Source organism: Oncorhynchus masou, chromosome 12, assembly GCF_036934945.1.
Source record: "Oncorhynchus masou masou isolate Uvic2021 chromosome 12, UVic_Omas_1.1, whole genome shotgun sequence".
Lineage (NCBI taxonomy): Eukaryota > Metazoa > Chordata > Actinopteri > Salmoniformes > Salmonidae > Oncorhynchus > Oncorhynchus masou.
This window is the reverse complement of record NC_088223.1, coordinates 45,078,829-45,104,911: the sequence shown is the minus strand read 5'-3', so window position 1 is coordinate 45,104,911 and position 26,083 is coordinate 45,078,829. Positions and strand designations below refer to the sequence as shown.

Genomic DNA, 26,083 nt, shown 5'->3' with positions numbered 1-26,083 from the left:
GTATAATACATACTTGTACATGTGTGAAATAGGACAAATACAAGCACACCCACATAATTATAAATCTCACTCAATCAGCATAGCTGAATTCAAGGTATATTGTCCACTCATGATAGTGACAGATTGTTAATACCATAAATGAATCGATATTCATTTATGGTATTAACAATCTGTCACTATCATGAGTGGACAATATACCTTGAATTCAGCTATGCTGATTGAGTGAGATTTATAATTTCATTTTCAGTGATTGTAAATAAACAAGATATTTCTTTCAGACGAATTTAATAGAAATTACAGCAAATCAACCTATAACACAAAATAATATTAGAGGCTGAAGGTTGTATTAATGTCAGAAATAGGTTAGTCCAAATTTGTAAAACTAAAAATACACAAAGAACCATCAAATTCATTATTTGCTCAGTGACTGATACAAACTGATGTAGAACAACAGTGTCAGTCAGCTGGTAGTGAAACTGTCAACCAATAGACATGGTGTTCGGTTCAGTCTAGCATTTAAATAAGCCTTTTCATAAAATATTTTATTTCAAACATAAAAGGCATCACATTTTTTCTTTCAAATAATGTGTGGCAAGAGCGTAGAAATACCCATATATGGGCAAGTGGTTTGAGGGGTCACAAAATACATTTGATTTCAAAGGTGATAAAGAACACAGACATGAGTATTATGCTGTGTAGCTTAAGTGTTTTTCTATGTAGGATGAATGTCCATGATCATGGGGTGTCCATACAATTGTCAAGGAAGAAAACATCACGGAGGACATCCAAAAAGAGTGCAGTCCAGATTTGTTGGAAGCAACCCTCTGCATACAACTGCCTCCACTGACCAATGTTGTCGTATTCCAACAGCCCACAACATCCTAGACCTTGTTCGAATGCTTTCCAAATACATCCATCCTAGATGAAATTACAGATATAAGATGACTGGGTTGGTGTCATTGGGACCCTACGTTTCACCTCTCCAATCCCATACAGATCAGTTACTACCTCAAGTGAGGAAAGGAGGGTGTATTTTCTGGCAATTCAAACAGAGCCCTTGTACAGGCACCTTTGTCACTTCGCCTTCAATGTGGATCTGCTCCCACAATGCCATTCTGTCTCAGCTGGCTTCTCATCATCTGGTTCTTGGTTTTCCAATCATCAACCTGTGAGTGGGAAAAGGGAATATGTTAATGTGGTATGAGTGTGAGTTGTCATAGTAACCCACATCACCAGCTCTTGACCAACACCGCTCACTACTATTAAGATTAATGTAATGCATCATCGAGGTTTCTTTAGCTATGTATAGATCTTTTGCATGTTTGAGAGGATCAGTCTGAGCAAGGTGCTGCGGATGAATCCCTGGTCTACAGTTCCCCTGCAACTAGTAACTAGTCGTTATGTGGTCAAGGTTAGCAAATCTGTGCAGCACATTGCTCAGACAGATCCCCTTGAACATGGTGATTGTGTGTTTGAGTGGGAACAATCTGAGCTGCTGCAGTACCTCTTGTCTGAGCAACTGGTTGTCCATACGTAGTCTCTCCAGATTCTCCAGGTCCTCCCCCAGTCTGGCGTTGCTCTGACGCAGCTCCTGGATGTAATCACAAGCCTTGGACAGGATCCCTCCTTTACTCTGTAGGGAACAGACAGGACAGGAGGACACCACACTGGTCACAGCATTGGCATCATGCCTTGATATATACAATGAACAAAATTATAAAACACAACATGTAATATGCTGTTTCATAGGCTGAAAAAAAAAATAACCCAGAAATTTTGTATACGAACAACAAAATAAGCTTTTTTCTCTCAAATTTGATTACATCTCTGTTAGTGAGCATTTCTCCTTTGCCAAGATAATACAGCCACCAGACAGGTATGGCATATCAAGAAGCTGATTAAACAGCATTATCATTACACAGGTGTACCTTGTGCTGGGTACAAAAGGCAACTATAAAATGTGCAGTTATGTCACACAACACAATGTCACAGATGTCTAAAGTTGAGGGAGTGTGCAATTGGCATGCTGACTGCAGGAATGCCCACCAGCGATGTTGCCAGAGAATTTAATGTTAATTTATCTAACATGCTTAGCTGCCTCCAACATCATTTTAGAGAATTTTGCAGTACGTCCAGCCAGCCTCACAACTGCAGACGTGTATGCCGTCATGTGGGCGAGCGGTTGTGAACAGAGTGCCCCATGGTGGCGGTGGGGTTATGGTATGGGTACGCATAAGCTAAAACAACGAACACAATTGCATTTTATCGATGGCAATTTGAATGCACAGAACTACCATGATGAGATCCTGAGGCCCAATTCCTTTTAAGGTATCTGTAACCAACAGACGCAAACCTGTAGTTCCAGTCATGTGAAATCCATAGATTAGGGTCTAATGAATTTATTTCAATTGACTGATTTCCTCATATGAACTGAAACTCAGTAAAATCTTTAAAATTGTTGTATGTTGTGTATATTTTTGTTCAGTATAATAATAATAATAATGCCATTTAGCAGACACTTTTATCCAAAGCGATTTACATAGCTTGCTACGGACCACCACCGAGATAATCAATCTCTGTTGAGGGAAGAACTGACTTTTACATATTGTGTATATTTAATTATTCTGAACGCAAGGTCAATTCTTGCAAATGTTCTCAAAATACTTACTTTTATGTTCGCTAGCTGGACAGGCAAACACCGCTGGTACTAAACTGTAAACCAATCAAAACTTGTGTCGTATGCCAATCACGTTATCCTTATCTAAGGTAGTAGACACCTGGTGACATCTTGAGAGAGAGCTTTGTCCGAAAAACTCCTCAAGCAAAGTCTTATTATTTATTTGTAATCTAACTATTTAGTTCTAGAAATGTGACACCATCAATGCAAGCTGTGAAATGACTCACAACTTAGAACACAGCAAGTAATCTAGTTAAAACAAATATATATATTGCTAGCTAGCAGGACCAGATAGTTTTATCACTAGATAGAATGTCAAATTCAAATCAAGTTTTATTTGTCACATGCGCCGAATACAACCTTACTTACAGTGCCTTGCGAAAGTATTCGGCCCCCTTGAAATGTGTGACCTTTTGCCACATTTCAGGCTTCAAACAAAAAGATATAAAACTGTATTTTTTTGTGAAGAATCAACAACAAGTGGGACACAATCATGAAGTGGAACGACATTTATTGGATATTTCAAACTTTTTTAACAAATCAAAAACTGAAAAATTGGGCGTTAAAAAATTATTAATTAATACTTAATCAATAATTAATCAAAGTTAATACTTTGTAGCGCCACCTTTTGCTGCGATTACAGCTGTAAGTCGCTTGGGGTATGTCTCTATCAGTTTTCCACATCGAGAGACTGACATTTTTTCCCATTCCTCCTTGCAAAACAGCTCGAGCTCAGTGAGGTTGGATGGAGAGCATTTGTGAACAGCAGTTTTCAGTTCTTTCCACAGATTCTCAATTGGATTCAGGTCTGGACTTTGACTTGGCCATTCTAACACCTGGATATGTTTATTTTTTAACCATTCCATTGTAGATTTTGCTTTATGTTTTGGATCATTGTCTTGTTGGAAGACAAATCTCTGTCCCAATCTCAGGTCTTTTGTAGACTCCATCAAGTTTTCTTCCAGAATGGTCCTGTATTTGGCTCCATCCATCTTCCCATCAATTTTAACCATCTTCCCTGTCCCTTGCTGAAGAAAAGCAGGCCCAAACCATGATGCTGCCACCACCATGTTTGACAGTGGGTATAGGGTGTGTTCAGGGTGATGAGCTGTGTTGCTTTTACGCCAAACATAACGTTTTGCATTGTTGCCAAAAAGTTCCATTTTGGTTTCATCTGACCAGAGCACCTTCTTCCACATGTTTGGTGTGTCTCCCAGGTGGCTTGTGGCAAACTTTAAACTACACTTTTTATACGACTGATTTATGACTGATTGTTGTCCTATGGACAGAGTCTCCCACCTCAGCTGTAGATCTCTGCAGTTCATCCAGAGTCATCATGGGCCTCTTGGCTGCATCTCTGATCAGTCTTCTCCTTGTATGAGCTGAAAGTTTAGAGGGACGGCCAGGTCTTGGTAGATTTGCAGTGGTCTGATACTCCTTCCATTTCAATATTATCGCTTGCACAGTGCTCCTTGGGATGTTTAAAGCTTGGGAAATCTTTTTGTATCCAAATCCGGCTTTAAACTTCTTCACAACAGTATCTCGGACCTGCCTGGTGTGTTCCTTGTTCTTCATGATGCCCTCTGCGCTTTTAACGGACTTAAGATTTCCCAAGCTGAATAATTTTGCACGCCCAATTTTTCAGTTTTTGATTTGTTAAAAAAGTTTGAAATATCCAATAAATGTCGTTCCACTTCATGATTGTGTCCCACTTGTTGTTGATTCTTCACAAAAAAATACAGTTTTATATCTTTATGTTTGAAGCCTGAAATGTGGCAAAAGGTCACAAATTTCAAGGGGGCCAAATACTTTCGCAAGCCACTGTACATGCTTGTCTGAACATGTTTATTCATTATCTCTCACTTGGGGCCTGGGCACACAAATGCTCCAAGCGAGAAGGGTGAATACTGAAGCATACGTTGATGACAGTTCTAGTCTCCATCAGAGGCCCAGGCTTTTGACATAGATGGTAAAGCTCTCATTTCTGGACTGCAACCTTGTAAGATTGTGCCCTCTGCACTTGATTGTGCCCTCTGCACTCTGCACTTACATTGATTGGTAGGTTACACTATATTTAGATACCTCCAATACTGCCCGAGACACCTTTGCCATTTGTCTTAGTTCTCAATAAATGGTGAAACACTATTTGTGATGGTGTTCTTTGTTCGAATATACAGTTTGAATGTACAGTATATGTATGAAACGTACATTGTGGAAAACGTCTCACACTCAGTCATAGTTAGTAGAATAATGAATGAATTGGCAAGACTTTGGCCCCCGTCAATTTCTAGAAGTATAGTAGGAAAGTTAATAATTTAAACCACCTAAATATACTTGTATTAATTGAACATTTATTTCCCAACTGCTTTTTCTATAATCCTACAGGTTCTTTGTCATTTCCATACCTTATATTCCAATGCATCCAACACTGGGCAGCTGCTATTTGAGAACTCATCTGGTTTAGAAATCAATCTTTGGTAATCTTATTGCAGAGCACATTGTACAATTGTTTTTATTGAAAATTGTTTTGCAAGGTATGCTATATGTGTAGGCTATGCCATATGTATTGGCTAATATACATATGAAGCTGATTTTAAACCTCCATTCTATTAAACATTACATATTTTTATCTACATGCTTTTATGTGGGTTTCTATGCAAAGACAAGATGGCGCTGACAGACATGGCAGCTCTGCTTCTAGATCCGAAGCAACTTTGCAGTATCTTTTTTTTTGTGTGTGTGTTATTTCTTACATTGTTAGCACATCAGATTTTTTGAGTTATTACATACAGCTGGAAAGAACTTTTGGACATCAGTCAAACTCACCAGAATTACAACCAGGAATACTACTCCCAAATTGTATCCTTTGTTTGTACCCGACAGGGCAATTGAACTTATCCCCGAGGCTGCTCCAAGACGCCGCAGGCGGAGAAGATGTATTCGGAGTGGACTTCCAGTTCAACTCAGGAGGCAGGCACACCATCCACCACTTCTAAGTATATTATTTGCTAATGTTCAGTCTCTGGACAATAAAGTAGACAAGCTCATATAGCAAGGGACGGTAGTAACAGGGACTGTAACATACTCTGTTTCACGGAATCATGGCTCTCTCTGGATAAACTTTCCCCATCCATACAGCCAGTTGGGTCCACAGTACATCGCAAATATAGGAATAAAGAACTCCCCGGGGAGAAGCAAGGCAGTGGTGTATATTTCATGATTAACTACTCATGGTGTGACTGTGATAACATACAGAATCTCAAGTCCTTTTGTTCACTCGACCTAGGATACCTCACAATCAATGCCAACCGTATTACTTCCCAAGAGAATTCTCTTCGGTTATAGTCACAGCCGTGTATATTACCCCTCATGCCGATACCACGATGGCCCTCAAGGAACTACACTTGACATTGTGCAAACTGGAACCCATATATCCCAAGGCTGCATTTATTGTATCTGGGGATTTTAACAAAGAAAATCTGAGGAAAACACTATCGAAGTTCTATCAACACATTGACTGTAGTACTCGTGCTGGAAAACCGCTCAACCACTGCTACTCCGCCTTCAGGCACACCTACAAGGCCCTCCCCTGCCCTCTCTTCTGCAAATCAGATCACAACTCCATTTTACTCCTCCCTTCCTATAGGCAGAAACTCCAACAAGAAGTGTCCGTGCTAAGGTCTATTCAACGCTGGACTGACCAATCGGAAGCCATGCTTCAAGAGTGTTTTGATCACGCGGACTGCAATATGTTCCGGGTAGCCTCTGAGGATAACATTGGCGTACAGTGGGGAGAACAAGTATTTGACACACTGCTGATTCTGCAGGTTTTCCTACTTACAAAGCATGTAGAGGTCTGTAATTTTTATCCTAGGTACACTTCAACTGTGAGAGACGGAATCTAAAACAAAAATCCAGAAAATCACATTGTATGATCTTTAAGTAATGAATTAGCATTTTATTACGTGACATAAGTATTTGATACATCAGAAAAGCAGAACTTAATATTTGGTACAGAAACCTTTGTTTGCAATTACAGTGTCACGCCCTGGTCTTAGTATTTTGTGTTTTCTTTATCTATTTGGTCAGGCCAGGGTGTGACATGGGTTTTTGATTGTGGTGTGTTTTGTCTTGTTTTTTTTCACATGTATTGGGATGGTAGCTTAGTGGGGTGTTCTAGGTAAATCTATGGCTGTCTGAAGTGGTTCTCAATCAGAGGCAGGTGTTTATCGTTGTCTCTGATTGGGAACCATATTTAGGCAGCCATATTCTGAGTGTTTCGTGGGTGATTGTCCTTTTGTTCCTTTTCCTGTCCTTATGTCTGTCGTGTACTAGTTTGCACCAGTATTAGGCTGTTTCGGTTTTCGTTACGTTTACTGTTTTGTAGTGTTTGTGTTTAGTGTGTTTTTTCATTAAACATGAATCTCAATGATCTCAAAGAGCCACGCCTCATTTTGGTCCGACTCTCCTTCACCTAAAGAAAGCCGTTACATACAGAGATCATACATTTCCTGTAGTTCTTGACCAGGTTTGCACACACTGCAGCAGGGATTTTGGCCCACTCCCCCATACAGACCTTCTCCAGATCCTTGTCGCTGGGCAATACGGACTTTCAGCTCCCTCCAAAGATTTTCTATTGGATTCAGGTCTGGAGACTGGCTAGGCCACTCCAGGAACTTGAGATGCTTCTTACAGAGCCACTCCTAAGTTGCCCTGGCTCTGTGTGTTTCGGGTCGTTGTCATGCTAGAAAGACCCAGCCACGACCCATCTTCAATGCTCTTACTGAGGGAAGGAGGTTGTTGGTCAAGATCTCACGATACATGCCCCCCATCCATCCTCCCGTCAATACGGTGCAGTCGTCCTGTCCCCTTTGCAGAAAAGCATCCCCAAAGAATAATGTTTCCACCTCCATGCTTCACTGTTGGGATGGTGTCTTGGGGTTGTACTCATCCTTCTTCTTCCTCCAAACACGGAGAGTGGAGTTTAGACCAAAAAGCTCTGTTTTTGTCTCATCAGACCACATGACCTTCTCCCATTCTTCCTCTGGATCATCCAGATGATAATTGGCAAACTTCAGACGGGCCTGGACATGCTCTGGCTTGAGCAGAGGGACCTTGCGTGCACTGCAGGATTTTAATCCATGACGGCATAGTGTGTTACTAATGGTTTACTTTGAGACTGTGGTCCCAGCTCTCTTCAGGTCATTGACCAGGTCCTGCCGTGTAGTTCTGGGCTGATCCCTCACCTTCCTCATGATCATTGATGCCCCACGAGGTGAGATCTTGCTTGGAGCCCCAGACCGAGGGTGATTGACCGTCATCTTGAACTTCTTCCATTTTCTAATAAATGCACCAACAGTTGTTGCCTTCTCACCAAGCTGCTTGCCTATTGTCCTGTAGCCCATCCCTGCCTTGTGCAGGTCTACAATTTAACCCTCATGTTCTTACACAGCTGTCTGGTCTTGGCCATTGTGGAGAGGTTGCAGTCTGTTTGAGTGTGTGGACAGGTGTCTTTTATACAGGTAACGAGTTCAAACAGGTGCAGTTAATACAGGTAATGAGTGGAGAACAGGAGGGCTTCCTAAAGAAAAACTAACAGGTCTGTGAGAGCCGGAATTCTTACTGGTTGGTAGGTGATCAAATACTTATGTCATGCAATAAAATGCAAATTAATTACTTAAAAATCATACAATGTGATTTTCTGGATTTTTGTTTTAGATTCCGTCTCTCACAGTTGAAGTGTACCTATGATAAAACAAATTACAGACCTCTACATGCTTTGTAGGTAGGAAAACCTACAAAATTGGCAGTGTATCAAATACTTGTTCTCCCCACTGTATACACAGACATGGTGACTGAGTTCATCAAGAAGTGCATAGGGGATGATGTTCCCACTGTGACTCCTAAAAACCTACCCAAACCAGAAACCGTGGATAGATGTCAGTAATTGCGGAAAACTGAAAGCGCAAAACACCGCATTTAACCATGGCAAGGTGACTGGGAATAAGGTCGAACAGGCAATCGAACAGGCAAAATATCAGTATAGAGACAAAGTGGAGTCGCAATTCAACGTCTCAGACACGAGACGTACAGTGGTTCTTCCTTTAAAAGTTGCGTTGTACTGCAGCACACCTTGCGGGCTACTGCAGAATCCTATGGCACGTTATAAGTGTCAGCCATTGTTGCAATTGATAGTGCTAGTTTGACCACCAGAGGGCATCTGAGAAGCATTTGACTTTTTTTAAATATTGGCTGTTCTAGAGAATTTAAAACCTTTTTTGTAAGAACATAGTATATGGGATTGATTTTAAGAAATGTATCTTAATTAATTTGATTAATATATTATGGTGTTTCTATTCGAAGAAAAACAAAACAAGTACAATGTGACTGATCAGGAGTAGGCTACTAAGAACAAAATAATCCTAACATTTCCACAACCTAATTGTAGGCTAACCAATACCCAAATGGAGATTCAGTGAAAATAAAAAATCTCATTGATTTATCAAGACCAGTCCCCATGCTTGTCTCAGAGCAGCACGAAACGGTGCTGAAATAGTTGACCACACACGGGTAGGCTATTGCTTCAAATCCTATTGCTTCTATCTTCAATATGCTTTAAATGCCACAATGTCACACATAATTAAACACACACCATTATTAAAACTCTGAGTAGGGTAATAGGAGGTGATCTGCACTGCATATTAAACTGGCATTCTTATTGCTATATTCCACGTGTTACTGTATCTGTTTCGATCCTCTTTCTTTCTCTCTCTCAAACACATTAACTTCATATCAAGTCAAATTATATTGGTCAAATACACATGGTTAGCAGATGTTATTGTGAGTGTAGCGAAATGCTTATGCTTCTAGATCCGACAGTGCAGCAGTATCTAACAGGTAATATCTAACAATTCCCCAACAAAACCTAATACACACAATCTAGTAAAGGAATGGGATAAGAATATATAATAATAAAATATATGGATAAGCAGTGACAGAGCAGCTAAAATGCAATAGATAAAGTAAAGAATAGATAGGGAAGTATACAGTATATACAGTGGGGCAAAAAAGTATTTAGTCAGCCACCAATTGTGCAAGTTCTCCCACTTAAAAAGATGAGAGGCCTGTAATTTTCATCATAGGTAAACTTCAACTATGACAGACAAAATGAGAAATCACATTGTAGGATTTTTAATGAATTTATTTGCAAATTATGGTGGAAAATAAGTATTTGGTCAATAACAAAAGTTTATCTCAATACTTTGTTATATACCCTTTGTTGGTAATGACAGAGGTCAAACATTTTCTGTAAGTCTTCACAAGGTTTTCACACACTGTTGCTGGTATTTTGGCCCCTTCCTCCATGCAGATCTCCTCTAGAGCAGTGATGTTTTGGGGCTGTTGCTGGGCAACACAGACTTTCAACTCCCTCCAAAGATTTTCTATGGGGTTGAGATCTGGAGACTGGCTAGGCCAATGCTTCTTACAAAGCCACTCCTTCGTTGCACGGGCGGTGTGTTTGGGATCATTGTCATGCTGAAAGACCCAGCCACGTTTCATCTTCAATGCCCTTGCTGATGAAAGGAGGTTTTCACTCAAAATCTCATGATACATGGCCCCATTCATTCTTTCCTTTACACAGATCAGTCGTCCTGGTCCCTTTGCAGAAAAACAGCCCCAAAACATGATGTTTCCACCCCCATGCTTCACAGTAGGTATGGTGTTCTTTGGATGCAACTCAGCATTCTTTGTCCTCCAAACAAAATGAATTGAGTTTTTACCAAAAAGTTATATTTTGGTTTCATCTGACCATATGACATTCTCCCAATCTTCTTCTGGATCATCCAAATGCTCTCTAGCAAACTTCAGAAGGGCCTGGACATGTACTTAAGCAGGGGTACACGTCTGGCACTGCAGGATTTGAGTCCCTGGCGGCGTAGTGTGTTACTGATGGTAAGCTTTGTTACTTTGGTCCCAGCTCTCTGCAGGTCATTCACTAGGTCCCCCCGTGTGGTTCTGGGATTTTTGCTTACCGTTCTTGTGATCATTTTGATCCCACGGGGTGAGATCTTGCGTGGAGCCCCAGATCGAGGGAGATTATCAGTGGTCTTGTATGTCTTCCATTTCCTAATAATTGCTCCCACAGTTGATTTCTCCAAAACAAGCTGCTTACCTATTGCAGATTCAGTCTTCCCAGCCTGGTGCAGGTCTACAATTTTGTTTCTGGTGTCCTTTGACAGCTCTTTGGTCTTGGCCATAGTGGAGTTTGGAGTGTGACTGTTTGAGGTTGTGGACAGGTGTCTTTTATACTGATAGCAAGTTCAAACAGGTGCCATTAATACAGGTAACGAGTGGAGGACAGAGGGGCCTCTTAAAGAAGAAGTTACAGGTCTGTGAGAGCCAGAAATCTTTCTTGTTTGTAGGTGACCAAATACTTATTTTCCACCATAATTTGCAAATAAATTCCTAAAAAACCGTACAATGTGATTTTCTGGATGTTTTTCTTCTCATTTTGTCTGTCATAGTTGAAGTTTACCTATAATGGCAGGTTGGCTTGTTTTGGTGGCTGAGCTCTGTACTCAGATCATTGCTTGGTATGCTTTCGCTGTAAAGCTTTTTTGAAATCTGACACAGCGGTTGCATTAAGGAGAAGTTTATCTATAATCCTATGCATAACACTTGTATCTTTCATCAAAGTTTATGAGTATTTCTGTAAATTGATGTGGCTCTCTGCAAAATCACAGAATGTTTTGTAGGCAAAACATTACTGAACATAACGTGCCAATGTAAACTGAGATTTTTGGACATAAATATGAACTTTATCGAACATAACATACATGTATTGTGTAACATGAAGTTCTATGATTGCCATCTGATGAAGATCATCAAAGGATAGTGATTCATTTTCTCTCTTTCTGCTTTTTGTGACTCCTCTCTTTGGCTGGAAAATGGCTGTATGTTTTTTGTGACTAGGTGCAAATCGTTGGATTAACAAGAAGTTTATCTTTAAAATGGTGTATAATACTTGTATAATACTGTATAGATAATACTGTATAATACTTGTTTGAGGAATTTTAATTTTTTGATCTATGTTCTTTGAATTTGGCGCCCTGCACTTTCACTGGCTGTTGTCAAATCGATCCCAGTAACGGGATTTGATCCCTATGAAGTCCCCTACATCGCAAGGTGGGGAAGATTTTTTTATTTTTTTATTTACATTTAGCCGAGCTATCCTTTTGTAAAGGTTGAAGAGTCTATTGTCCTGCTAATAGCCCATCATCACTTTGATCATGCTATAACATACTGTAGCACCATTACCAGGATCTCTATTCATTTAAGTGAGCAGATTAGGGCTTTCAGGAGGAACAGAAAATTGCATGTCAATTCATAAACCATGTACCATGGGATCGGTACATCTAAAAGTGATGAATCGCATTGATTTATCAAGACCAGTCCCCATGCTGGTCTCAGAGCAGCGCGAAATGGCAGTTGACCACATGCGGGTAGGGTATTGCTTCAAATCCTATTAGAACAATTGGATGACTTTGGGTGTTCCAGTAAGCAACAATTTATTTATGTAATTCAGTGATATTTATTCCCATAGTAATTCATCATGGATCCATAACAAAATAAACATTAGCATTTTGAAAGAGTATTTTTATAATTATTTTATTAACAAAAGCATGTTGATGAAGAAATACTGTACAGTATATGCTTTATCTGACATTTTGCGGTTTGCATGAGGTCACCCACACACACTTTAAACATTTGGATAATAAAGCATTTAAAGCATATTGAAGATAGAAGCCGCCTGTATATGTTTATTAGGCTACTGTGTAGTTTGACAAGTAAACATATCCTACAGTACATAGTAAACATGGTAAAGTGCCTAATTCCTTACATAAGTGAGAGCAGGCCATGTCCAGACTTTCTCGGTGACCTCAAGTACTTATTAACTCGTCTTTAATGCCTTTTCGGGTTGCATCAGTCATGGACAGAAACTACTGAGACACAGTATTAATGATGAACACCTGGAGGTTCACTGGTAAGCCACATTTGCTTCAGGATCCATCTCAGTTGGTATTCTGTGGAATCATGCGTTTTATCGGTGCAGCCCGTTGTCTAGCCCTTTGTCCACTGATCTCCACGGATGGTTGTCAGCATGGTTTGTATGCTCTGCAAAAACACATTCACTTTTTTAGTACACAATTAGCGATTTTATTACACAGTATGCCTACACATTGATAGGCTATATACACACTATTTTTTGGGAAAATACACTGAAACCAAAATACCTTTAGTTTTGGTGATCCTCTCAGCTCCGGCTGGGTAGCCTAGTGGTTAGAGCGTGGGATTAATAACCGAAAGTTTGCTTGTTCGAATCCCCGAGCTGACAAGGTAAGCCGAAAAAGGGTCTGCTCGGACCAAAACACACTGCCGTTCAGGTTTGCATTGCAAATGAGGGGATAAACTGGGTCAAGACGCCAGCAGAGTAAATGGACCTTTATGTAGTAAAATAAAAAATAAATAAAAAGTCCTGCTAATATTCCATAATGGGTGGATGGAAGGCTTCTTTTTTATTCCAATGTATTGAATGAATGTATGAATTAGTCATTTACCATTCTCATTCTGGAACGTTGTTTCTAGAGTTCAATCTCATTTTCAAGTTTTAATTACGATATTTTGGAGATATAACTGAAAGTAAGCGGTTATAATCTGAATAAAGGGAAAAAATACATTTTTGAACATGGCGTGAGACAATATGCCCTTTACATTTTGTCTGGCTTGCCATTCCAAATAAAATGTCATATATTTTTTGCTCATGTAATATAAACAGGTCGCTCTCTGCCCGATTCTCCACCAATGCCGCACGATTCTCCGCCAATGCCGCATGACTCTCCTCCAAAGATTAAAATTTAGAGGATTGAAGGACTCTAAAATTAATATCTAAGGGGCATTTTACATTAGGGAAAATCTGGTCTGTGAGAATATCTAATGGTCTTTTATATAATTATTAACAAAGTGATTATTATTAACACTGTGCATTATTAGGATGCATTATGAAAGTAAAATGGTAATATTTTTCTTTTAGAGACTATAATACATGGCATCCAGGTCAGGATAACCAATAATATACACAAAGCACTAACCCTGACTCTTGGTTTTTAAGTGCTCATAGGTCCAGGTCTATATATTACTGGTGGTTTTTTTTAACAAACATTGCTTATTTTAGTTAAATGCTATTCACAGACCGTAATAATTTGAGACCCAAACTAGCGATCAATTGTAGAGTTGTGACTTTTAAACTCAACAAAAAAAGAAACGTCCTCTTTCTGTCAACTGCGTTTATTTTCAGCAAACTTGACATATGTGTAAATATTTGTATGAACATAACAAGATACAACAATTGAGACAAACTGAACAAGTTCCACAGACATGTGATTAACATAAATGGAATGATGTGTCCCTGAACAAAGGGGGGGGTCAAAATCAAAAGTAACAGTCCAGCCTCTCTCAGCCTATTGGCCACCAGCTGCATTAAGTACTGCAGTGTATCTCCTCCTCATGGACTGCACCAGATTTGTCAGTTCTTGCTGTAAGATATTACCCCACTCTTCCACCAAGGCACCTGCAAGTTCCCGGACATTTCTGCGTGTAATGGCCCTAGCCCTCACCCTCCGATCCAACAGGTCCCAGACGTGCGCAATGGGACTGAGATCCGGACTCTTCGCTGGCCATGGCAGAACACTGACCTTTCTGTCTTGCAGGAAATCACACAGAATGAGAAGTACAGCTGGTGGCATTGTCAGGATGAGCTTGCAGGAAGGGACCCTCCACCTAGATCCCGCTCCAGAGTACAGGCCTTGATGTAACGCATCACCCCTGGTGAGAGAAAACCGTGACTCGTCAGTGAAGAGCACTTTTTGACACGGTGGGTTTGTGCCCATAGGCGACGTTGTTGCCAGTGATGTCTGATGAGGACCTGCCTTACAACAGGCCTACAAGCTCTCAGTCCAGCCTCTCTCAGCCTATTGAGGACAGTCTGAGCACTGATGGAGGGATTGTGCGTTCCTGGTGTAACTCGGGCAGTTGTTGTTGCCATCCAGAACCTGTCCCACAGGTGTGATGTTCGGATGTACCGATCCTATGCAGGTGTTGTTACACGTGGTCTGCCACTGCGAGGACGATCAGCTGTTCATCTGGTCTCCCTGTAGCTCTGTCTTAGGCGTCTCACAGTATGGACATTGCAATTTATTGCCCTGGCCACATCTGCAGTCCTAATGCCTCCTTGCAGCATGCCTAAGGCATGTTCAAGCAGATGAGCAGGGACCCTGGACATCTGTCTTTTGGTGTTTTTCAGAGTCAGTAGAAAGGCCTCTGTAGTGTCCTACGTTTTCATAACTGTGACCTTAATTGCCTACCGTCTGTAAGCTGTTGGCGTCTTAACGACCGTTCCACAGGTGCATGTTCATTAATTGTTGATGGTTCAATGAACAAGCATGGGAAATGGTGTTTAACCTCTTGAAACTCCCCATCCCGGGTCCGGGATCGTGACTAAAGCCTCAGGCTCATTAGCATAACGCAACGTTAACGATTTCTGAAAATCGCAAATAAAATTAAAATAATGCGTTTGCTCTCAAGCTTAGCCTTTTCTTAACAACACTGTCATCTCAGATTTTCAAAATATGCTTTTGAACCATAGAAATTGACTAATTTGTGTAAGAGTATGCAAAGCTAGCATAGCATTTTGTGTAGCATGTAGCACGCAACATTTTCACAAAAGCCAGATAACCAAATAAATAAAATCATTAACTTTGAAGAGCTTCGGATGTTTTCAATGAGGAGACTAAGTTACATAGCAAATGTGCAGTTTTTCAAAAAAATATTATTTGTGTAGGACAAATCGCTCCGTTTTGTTCACGTTTGGCTATGAAAAAACCCTGTATACAGTTATAGCCTGAAGCTCATTAGCATAATGTAACGTTAACGATTTCTGAAAATCGCAAATAAAATGAAAATAATGCATCTGCTCTCAAGCTTAGCCTTTTATTAAACAACACTGTCATCTCAGATTTTCAAAATATGCTTTTGAACCATAGAAATTGACTAATTTGTGTAAGAGTATGCAAAGCTAGCAATGCATTTTGAATAACATGTAGCACGCAACATTTTCACAAAAACCAGATAACCAAATAAATAAAATCATTTACCTTTGAAGAGCTTCTGATGTTTTCAATGAGGAGACTCTCAGTTACACACCAAATGCGCAGTGTTTCCTGAAAGCGTCTGTGTGTAGGAGAAATCGTTCCGTTTTCTACATTGCGCCTGGCTACTGAAACGAACCGAAAATGCAGTCACCTACAACGTAAAACTTTTTCCGGATTAACTACATAATATCGACCGAAACATGGCAAACGTTGTTTGGAATCAGTCCTCAAGGTGTTTTTTCACATATCTCTTCATTGACATGCAGTTCGTGGAAGCTTGCTTTACTCTCTGTATTGTTTGGAAAAATACTGGCAGGTGACTTTTGCGCACCAATTTCGGCGCAGGACACCGGGCGGACACGTGGTAAATGTGGTCTCTTATGGTCAATCTTCCAATGATCTGCCTACAAATACGTCACAATGCTGCAGACACCTTGGGGAAACGACAGAAAGGGCAGAGTCATTCCTCTTGCGTTCACAGCCATATAAGGAGATCATGACAAACAGAGCCTCAAAAATCCTTGTCATTTCCTGGATGCCATCTCATCTTGGTTTTGCCTGAAGCTCACGTTAAAGGGCACGCACAGAGAAGATCTTTGTATTTCTGGACACGTCAGAGTGTTTTCTTTCGAACAGTAGCAATTATATGCATAGTCGAGCATCTTTTTGTGACAAAATATCTTGTTTAAAACGGGAACGTTTTTCATCCAAAAATGAAATTGCGCCCCTAGAGTTCCAACAGGTTAAACCCTTTACAATGAAGATCTGTGGATTTTATGAATTATCTTTGAAAGACAGGGTCCTGAAAAAAGGACGTTTCTTTTTTTGCTGAGTTTATAATCACTTCTATTTTCTATTTTTGACTTCTAGACTATCAGAAAGAAAGTTGGTACTTATTTATTTTGATCCAAAGCCATGAATGAGTGCCGAGGCGATATGTCCACGCCATCAACTTGATTATTTAGCAAACATCACTTGCCTCTTATATTTCAGTCAACATACATCTTAAGAATATAATAACGTTTTTAAAGCTTCCAAAAGCATAATCAGTGCTCTAACTCCCCCTTCCGGTGGTCTGGCGCAATGAAGCAGTGACGCAGGGTAACGTACTAAACCACAAATTACCTCTAAGTCCCACGGCATAATCTCAAAACTTTAAATTTAGGAACCACTGCATGTGGCAGGGTCTACAGATAATCACTGATTACGAAAGGAAAACCAGCCATGTCGGACACTGACGTCTTGCTCCCGGACAAGCTGAACAGCTTCTTTGCCCGCTTTGAGGATAACACAGTGCCATCGACGTGGCCGACTCCCCAAGGATTGTGGACTCATTCTCCATGGCCAACAAGAGTAAGATATTTAAGCGTGTTAACCCTCAAGGCTGCCGGCCCAGACGATATCCCTAGCCGCATCCTCAGAGCATGAGCAGACCAGCTGGCTGGAGTGTTTCCGGACATATTCAATCTCTCCCTATCCCAGTCTGCTGTCCCCACTTGCTTCAAGATGTCCACCATTGTTCCTGTACCCAAGAAAACAAAGGTAATTGAACTAAATGACTATCGCCTCATAGCACTTACTTCTTTCATCATCAAGTGCTTTGAGAGGTTAGTTAAGGATTATATTACCTCCACCTTCCCTGACACCATAGACCCACTTTGATTTGCATTCCACCCCAATAGATCCACACATCATGCAAATGCCATCGCACTGCACACTGCCCTATCCCATCTGTACAAAAGGAATACCTATGTAAGAATGCTATTCATTGCCTATAGTTCAGTATTCAACACCATCTGGGGTCTGAACCCCGCCCTGTGCAACTGGATCGTGGACTTCCTGACGGGCCACCCCCAGGTAGGAAACAACACCTCCACTTCACTGATCCTTAACACAGGGGCCCCACGCTCAGCCCCCTCTTGTACACCCTGTTCACACATGACTGCGTGGCCAAACACGCCTCCAACTCAATCAAGTTTGCAAACGACACAACAGTAGTAGGTCTGATTACCAACAATGACTAGACAGCCTACAGGGAGGTGGGGGCCCTGGCAGAGTGGTGCCAGGAAAATAACCTCTCCCTCAACAGAACGAAGGAGCTGATCATGGACTTCAGGAAACAGCAGAGGGAGCACGCCTCTATCCACATCAATTGGACCGCAGTGGAAAAGGTGGAAGGCTTCAAGTTCCTCGGCGGACACATCACTGACAATCTGAAATGGTCCCCCCACACAGACAGTGTGGTGAAGAAGGAGGCTAAAGAAATTCAGCTTGGCCCCTAAAACGCTCACAAACTTTTACATATGCACAATTGAGAGCATCCTGTTCCCCCGCCTGGTACGGCAACTGCACCGCTCGGAACCGCAGGGCTCTGCCCAACGCAATCACTGGGGTACACTGCCTGCCCTCCAGGACACCCAATGTGCTGTAGGAATGCCAAAAAGATCATCAAGGAGTTAAATCACCCGAGCCACGGCCTGTTCAACCTGCTACCACCCAGAAGGCAAGGTCAGTACAGGTACAGCAAAGCAGGGACCGAGAGACTGAAAAACAGCTCCTCTCTCAAGGCTATCAGACTGTTAACTAGCCATCACAAGCCGGCTAACACCCGGTTACTCAACCCTGCACCTTAGAGGCTGCTGCCCATATACATAGAATATGGAATCATTGGTCACTTGAATAAGTAATGTTCACATACTGCTTTACTCAGTTTATATGTATATACTGTATCCTAAATGTATTTTGGTTAATGCCACTCTGACATTGCTCATCCTAATATTTATATATTTCTTAATTCCATTCTTTTACTTTTAGATGTGTGTATTGTCAGACACTACTGCACTGCTGGATCTAGGAACATAAGTATTTCTGTACACCCATCTACTAAATATGTGTATGTGACCAATAAAATTTGAGTATACAGTTCAAAACAAGTTATTTCCATGACAGCCTGACCAGGTGAAAGCTATGATCACTTATTGATGTCACTTGTTAAATCCACTTCAATCAGTGTAGATGAAGGGGAGGAGACAGGTTAAAGCATTTTTAGCCCTTGATATAGTTGAGACATGGATTGTGTATGTGTGTCATTCAAAGGGTGAAAGACCAAGACAACAAATGTAAATGCCTTTGAAAGGGGGTATGGTAGTAGGCGGCAGGCACACCGGTTTGTGTCAAGAACTGCAACGCTGCTGTGGTTTTTAAGCTCAACAGTTTCCTGTGTTTATCAATTTTTTATTTAACCTTTATTTAACTAGGCAAGCCAGTTAAGAACAGGGTTTGGCCGGCAGGGATGTCCTTGTCCCATCGCGCACTAGTGACTCCTGTGGCAGGCCGGGAGCAGTGCACGCTGACACGGTCGCCAGGTGTACGGTGTTTCCTCCGACACATTGGTGCGGCTGGCTTCCGGGTTAAGTGGGCATTGTGTGAAGAAGCAGTGCGGCTTGGTTGGGTTGTATTTTGGAGGACGCACGGCTCTCGAACTTCGCCTCTCCGAGTCCGGACGGGAGTTGCAGCGATGAGACAATTGGATACCACGAAATTGGGGAGAAAAAAGGGTAAAAAAAAAAAATCATAATAATAATATTATGTTATTCTATTCTTTTGAAAACACATTTTATTTGTCTTGTTTCATACGACCTGCCAAATCAAATTAATAATGGATTTCTTTGTGATGGTGTATATCAATGGATTTATTAAAATAGACTCCCGCCCACATATGCACACCCCTACTTCCTCTCCTCACCCACATGCATGTGGGAGGTACAAAAGGCTTATGCCGACAAGAATGTGGTAAAAATGGGCATGTTTGAAAGTGGGGTTCATAGAAACATTTCCCACATTTTAATAAGTTCTACAGGCAACATACTGTAATTACTGTGTGAGCGCATTCATCTTAGGTAGCTAGGTGAGAAAACTACATCTGTTTTCTTCTAAAAAGCAGTTATCTGAAGTTTTTTAAGGGAGAAGGGGGGTGCTGTGGGAATAATCAAGGAAGAAGAACTAGAAAGAGAATCTCAGAAATGCGTCCATGTGAAAACATATACCAGTTGAATAAAATATGAAGACTTGACTTGAGTACCTGGGAACTCACCTGCCCATTCTTCGTCGCATCCAGGGTGCAGTCTGGGATGGTTTTGGACAGCTGGACGATCCAATTGTTTATCTTATCTCTGCGTCGGCGCTCAACTGGGGACCGATTGAAAAGGTTATAAAATGTCTTGAACAAATATAAAACAAGACTTCACAGATCAACATCCTTGAACATTTTCAAGGTTACAGTACTGCTGTATATTCAAGTACCTTCATTGTGTTGGGCTCGTCTCTTGTCATCTCTAGATGTACGAGGAGGCTCTGACTTGCTGTAAAATAGAAGAGGATTCAAAACAGAAGCCCAATGTACAACATGTAGACCTATCACCACATTCACCAGGTATGAAATACTATTGGCAATGTCATGTTATTTTAACTATGGTCGTGTTCATTAGGTCACGCAACAGAAAACATTTTTTAACATTTTGCAATGGGAAACCAAATGAGCTTTTCTTATTGGACAACCCCAGTTCCCTTGATGAAGGCCCGAAGGCCTAGTCAGTGATGGGTTATGTAATATCATAACCTGGACAGAGAGGATGTGATGTTATGTGTTAAGATATCTTTGTTGAGGGTGCTATGGACCTCTGGTTTGTTCCGCCCAACACGTCCTGTGGGGACATCATCACATATAGCTGACCTGGAAGACACAGGGCACTATTAAGCAGACAATGTACAGATTGACTGACTATCTCAGCTGGCCCAAATTCTCTCCCTCCACCTTGCCCTTGGACCTAACCCTTCGGTTTTTGCAGATCTGAAGTTTCCTGATTTAGGTATAACCGGAAAAGTGCTATCTTGCTTACATCTTACAGATATGCCAACATTGAAGGATGGGGCAGGGAGCTAATTGGGACATGTTTGAATGACATAATTTCAACTGACCAGTGGGTGTGCTCTGAGTGAGCAGTGTTTCTGGCGCTTGTACATTCTCAACCATGGTAGTCTGTGTGGCATCAGTGACAGGGTAGTAGTAGTGAGTCTCTGAGGCTTCCCCCTCCAGTCCCTCAGACTGGGAAAACACCGCCTGACAGACAGACAACACACATGACAGATATTTTAGATAGCAACAGATCCAACTAATAAACTGAATGGACAACTGGTAGTATGCTTGCATGCACAATAAAGTGTGTGGGGAAAGAAAATGATGGGTGAAACTTTATCAAGAGACGCACTCCAGCCAAAGGGGATGATATATGTGAGACAAAGCAAACTTGTGCATTTGTGTGTGTCTCAACACAATCCAAGGGTTGTACCTGTGTGACAGTCTGTGTCGTTGCGGGGAAGCCCGTCACCACGCTAACAGCAGAGGCACCGTCTGTCTGTCCGTCCACTTGTCCATCAGACACCTGGATCACCCGGTACGTCACCTGAACAGAGGGGGGTGGGTCAGTAAAGAGATGGCTAAGACAGAATCTGGTTCTTCAACCTTACAAATGTGCAAACATCGAAGGTTTAGGGCCAAGGGGAAGGGAGAAAATTGGGACAGACTTGAGTGTGTGGCATGCAAAGTCCCTTCTACCTGCCCTGAGGGAGGGTACAACTCCCCTACCGGCAACCCGCCTCCTTCGGTCTTGAACAGGTACTTGATTGGTTGATCAGACGAGAAGGTGGCTGCAGACTGGATGGTGGTGATGGCAGTTGGGTCGTCGGCTGTGGCAACAGCACCTGAGGGCGAGACCGGAGAGTCTTGTAGTTTTTGTATTCTTTTTTATTTTATTTAAGTCAGTTAAGCAAAAAAATCTTATTTACAATGACAGCCCACCCTGGTCAAAAACTCTCCCCTAACCCGGACGACGGTAGGCCAATGATGCGCCGCCCTAGGGGAAGCCCGATAACGGCCGGTTGCGATACAGCCCAGGATCGAATCCAGGTCTGTAGTGACGCCTCGAGCACTGACATGCAGTGACTTGGACCACTGCGCCACTCGGTTCCCCAAAGTAATAAATCAGATCAACCTGACTAACCAGTTTTTACGTTAACATTAGCAGGATGTATGAGAGACAACTTGGCAGAACATTTTTTGCCCTAGCACTACACAGCTGATTCATATAATAAACTAATCATCAAGCTTTGATTATTTGTATCAGCTGTGTAGTGTCAGGGCAAAATCCAAAATGTGCACCCCTTGGGGTCCCCAGGATTGAGTTTGGGAAACTATAGGGCCTAGGCCCATGGCTATGACAGCATGTGTACTTGCATAGATCACAGCCTGAATCATTTCAGTAAACACACATCACATTGACCATTCAGTGAAGCAATGCAAAGAACGTATATAGTTTACACTGAACAAAAGTATAGAACGCAACACGTAAAGTGTTGGTCCCATGTTTATGATCTGAAATAAAAGATCCCAGAAATGTTCCATATGCAAAAATGTTTTATTTAAACAAATGTGTTTACATCCCTGTTTGTGAGCATTTATCCTTTGCCAAGATAATCCATCCACCTGACAGGTGTGGCATATCAAGAAGCTGACTAAACAGCATGATCATTACACAGGTGCTGGAGACAATAAAAGGCCACTCTAAAACGTGCAGTTTTATCATACAGCACAATACCACCTCCAGTGTTAATCTGCAAAATTGTAATTATTTGCCTACCTCCTCATGCCTTTTGCACACAATGTATATAGACTCTTTTTTTTCTACTGTGTTATTGACTTGTTTATTGTTTACTCCATGTGTAACTCTGTGTTGTCTGTTCACACTGCTATGCTTTATCTTGGCCAGGTCGCAGTTGCAAATGAAAACTTGTTCTCAACTAGCCTACCTGGTTAAATAAAGGTGAAATAAAAATAAAAAAAATAAAAAAAATGTAGTGTGCAATTGGCATGCTGACTACAGGAATACCCACAGGTGTGGTTTCCAGAGAATTGAATGTTCATATCTCTACCATAAGTCACTTCCGGCGTTTTAAAGAATTTGGAAGTACGTCGAACCGGCCTCACAACTGCAGACCACGTGTATGGCATCATGTGGGCAAGCGGTTCACTGATGTCAATGTTGTCAGAGTGGCCCACGATGGCAGTGGGGTTATTGAATGGACAGGCATACCTTAAAATTACAGACAATGAAACACATTTGCATTTTCTCTATGGTAATGCACAAAAAAACCATCATGAGATCCTGAGGCCCTATTTTTTTAATACTTTTTTCAGGGTATTGGGTGACCAATAGATGGGGCGGCAGGTAGCCTAGTGGCTGGAGCGTTGGGCCAGTAACCCCCCCCCCCCCCCAAAAAAAACACAAAAAAACACAAAAGGGTACAAATCCCCCACCGGCAATCCGCCTCCTTCTGTCTTGAACAGGTCCTTGATTGGCTGATCAGACGAGAAGGTGGCTGCAGACTGAAAGGTTGCTGGATTGAATCCCCGAGCTGACAAGGTAAAAATATGTTGTTCTGCCCATGAACAAAGCAGTTAGCCCACTGTTCCCTGGTAGGCAGTCATTGTAAATAAGAATCTGTTCTTAACTGACTTGCCTAGTTAAATAAAGGTTAAAATAATCTGTATTCCCAGTCATGTGAAATCCATAGATTAGGGCCTACTACATTTATTTCACAATACTGGATTTTATTTTATTTAACTAGGCAAGAACGAACTCTTATTTACAACGACGTCCTACCGGGTTAACTGCCTTGTTCAGGGCAAAGCTCTAACCACTAAGCTAACATGCCGCCCCTATTGCAACTCAGTAAAATCAATGAAAACGTTGCGTTTATATTTTTGTTCAGTCTATAACAAAAGTAGTTAATTCTCACCATTATGATAAATCATAGAATACTCTCTATGGCGCTCACCTTCATCGATTATGGGAACGTCACCGTCGTCATCCGGGCTCTTCTGCTGCCTGTGGTACAGGGGAGAAGGCAACAGTCAGCCAATAGTTAACTGGACAACATAAAACAAAAGGTTGATTGCCTATTAAACGAAAGCTTTTTCTGCCACACTTACCCCTTCATCTCGGTTTGCTGCTCTATGCCTTTAAAAAACAGCAGCGGCGATTCTGTCCGCCACAGTTTCACCTATAACGTTATTTACCAGAATCAAAAGAATTAGGTCTATATTGAAACCAACAATGAAAAACATTGCCATGTTTATCTCGCACTGTAAAGTTAACTGGCTTGCTACCTAATTAAGTACTCGATACAGTCCACAACAATTACGAATTAGCTAGGCACCCCTCGTAAATATAGATAATTAAGCAGTATTGATTGACAAATACAAATGAGTGTGTGATGGCAATATGTTATAGCTACGATACCTACTCAAATTCAACCCTAAACCTTAAACACTGGACGGCAGGGTTCGAAAATGGTTTGCTAGCTATCTATCGTTAGCAATGTAAACAAGTCAAATGTGCTAGTTAGCTTGCAAACAACCAATCCGCGCTAGAATTCGTTAGAAAAGCAAGGGAGATTTCCCCAACTCGCTAGCTCATCATACCGACACATTTAATGAGTATTTCATCCAATTGAAGTCAATCTAACCCGTAAATATTGCAGCGCAGCTAGACCACCCATCCACAAAACAAAGATTATCTATTATATTGACAAGATAGTCGAGTGACCACTCTACATGTCCTCAAAGATGGAAGCCATGTACCGATTTATTTTTAATAACTAACCCAAGACAGATCACAGCCTGTAGTTTCCAATATAGTAATGGCGTCTTTTTGTAGGTACTAACTCCGCCATGGTGCGTTGTTGCGCTATTGGGAATATGAATTGTGTTTTTTTAAGGGTTTTGGATAAACGCCAAATATAAGGTATGTGGTAAACATAGGTTTAGGATAACTTCTTGTTCTATGTTCATCTTCATCTTTTTGTGAATTTTGAAGCACTTATGACATTTTTAAAAAGCAAAGGCTAAATAATTTATAAAGTTAATGTTAACTAAATATCAAACTTTTAAGATCTCCTAAACCTCAGACTTAATTTTCGACATAAATACCAAAACCCTATTCTTTCCCCATTAATTTTCCACATAGGAATTGCTGAACAAAACAAAGGTAAATAATTTCTGGGTTTCATTATTATGAGCTGTATTGAAGCAAATGAATCATGGCGGGGGGGATAGAAGGGACGCCATGTGCGACTGACGTTGTTTTCCGTTTGCTCCTGTGGTATTCTTAAAGTTTATGTGAATTTTGCAGCAGAACCGTATTTATTTTCAAATATTAATTTGGTGATCCCTTTCTGTAAAAACCAAGCCTACTTTGCTTCCGAATGTCAGCATGTCGACCAAACATAAGGCCAAAAGCATGATTTTGAGAAAACCCGGCCTACAAGACCCGCTCTCATCACCGCCCTCTCCTGGGTCTGAGGGCCCGGGGATGCACACTTTACCCGGGGGTGCGGCTTGGCCTGGCAGCACTGAAATGAACATTCGAGGCCATCAAACTACTACGCTCTGAGATAGTTGAAATGAAAACACAGGTTGTTGCTGAGATTTATGCCAGAATACAGGAGGTTTCTGATACTTTGAAAGCAGATTTAACCATCCTGCAGAACGAGACTGTGCCAGCAATCACATTACTCAAAACAACAACTGCGTCACACACTACAACGATTGCAGCACTGGAGACCTCCGCTACTAATGTCTGACTTAACTACATCCCTGGAGGCTGAAGTTAAACGCCTAGCTGCGGATTTGAAAAAGGTGAAGGAGAGCTGTGTGAGTTTAGAGGGATTCTCTCGCTGCAATAATCTGAGACTTGTATCGGTCCCAGAGTCAGCGGAAATGCATCGCGCCACGGATTTCATTTCAGGGCTGCTGAAGGATGTTCTTGCCTTAGATGAAAAGCCCCTGATTGATCGAGCTCACCGGTCGCTGCGCCCAAAGCCCCGGGATGGGGAGAGGCCCCGTGACATAATTCTTCGAGTGCACTTTTTTCATGAGAAGATGGAGATCCTCCAACGGAGCCCGCAATACCACTCTGAGCTTTCAAGGACAAAGCTTCTCCATCTACCAGGACTACTCCCCCACTGTTTCCAGGCAGCGTGCAGCTTTCGGACAGGCCAAACGAGTATTTCGGGACCATCCAAGTGTGAAGTACGGACTGCGATTCCCGGCCCGTTTATGGATATCTCATGAGGGTAAAGA

General features: G+C 41.5%; 1 protein-coding gene across 20 annotated transcripts; it reads right to left on the bottom strand.

Annotated features, from left to right (window-relative positions):
- Positions 1–268: 268 nt before the first annotated feature.
- LOC135550170 (upstream stimulatory factor 1-like) lies at positions 269–25,887 on the bottom strand. Of its 20 annotated transcripts, XM_064980722.1 has the most exons (12): positions 25,805–25,887; positions 23,933–24,003; positions 23,740–23,828; positions 21,500–21,645; positions 21,234–21,347; positions 20,863–21,004; positions 20,563–20,617; positions 20,188–20,246; positions 19,967–20,073; positions 1,505–1,633; positions 1,070–1,166; positions 269–918 (listed from the first exon to the last, which is right to left on the bottom strand). In XM_064980722.1, the coding sequence occupies exons 1-11, from the start codon at positions 25,874–25,876 to the stop codon at positions 1,086–1,088; spliced, it is 1,065 nt and encodes a 354-aa protein (XP_064836794.1). In that variant the 5' UTR covers positions 25,877–25,887; the 3' UTR covers positions 269–918; positions 1,070–1,085. The 20 variants fall into 20 exon arrangements, with proteins under 20 accessions (XP_064836794.1, XP_064836793.1, XP_064836795.1 ...); XM_064980721.1 differs by having other exon boundaries at positions 269–1,166; XM_064980723.1 differs by having other exon boundaries at positions 269–1,166; positions 19,979–20,073.
- Positions 25,888–26,083: the final 196 nt, after the last annotated feature.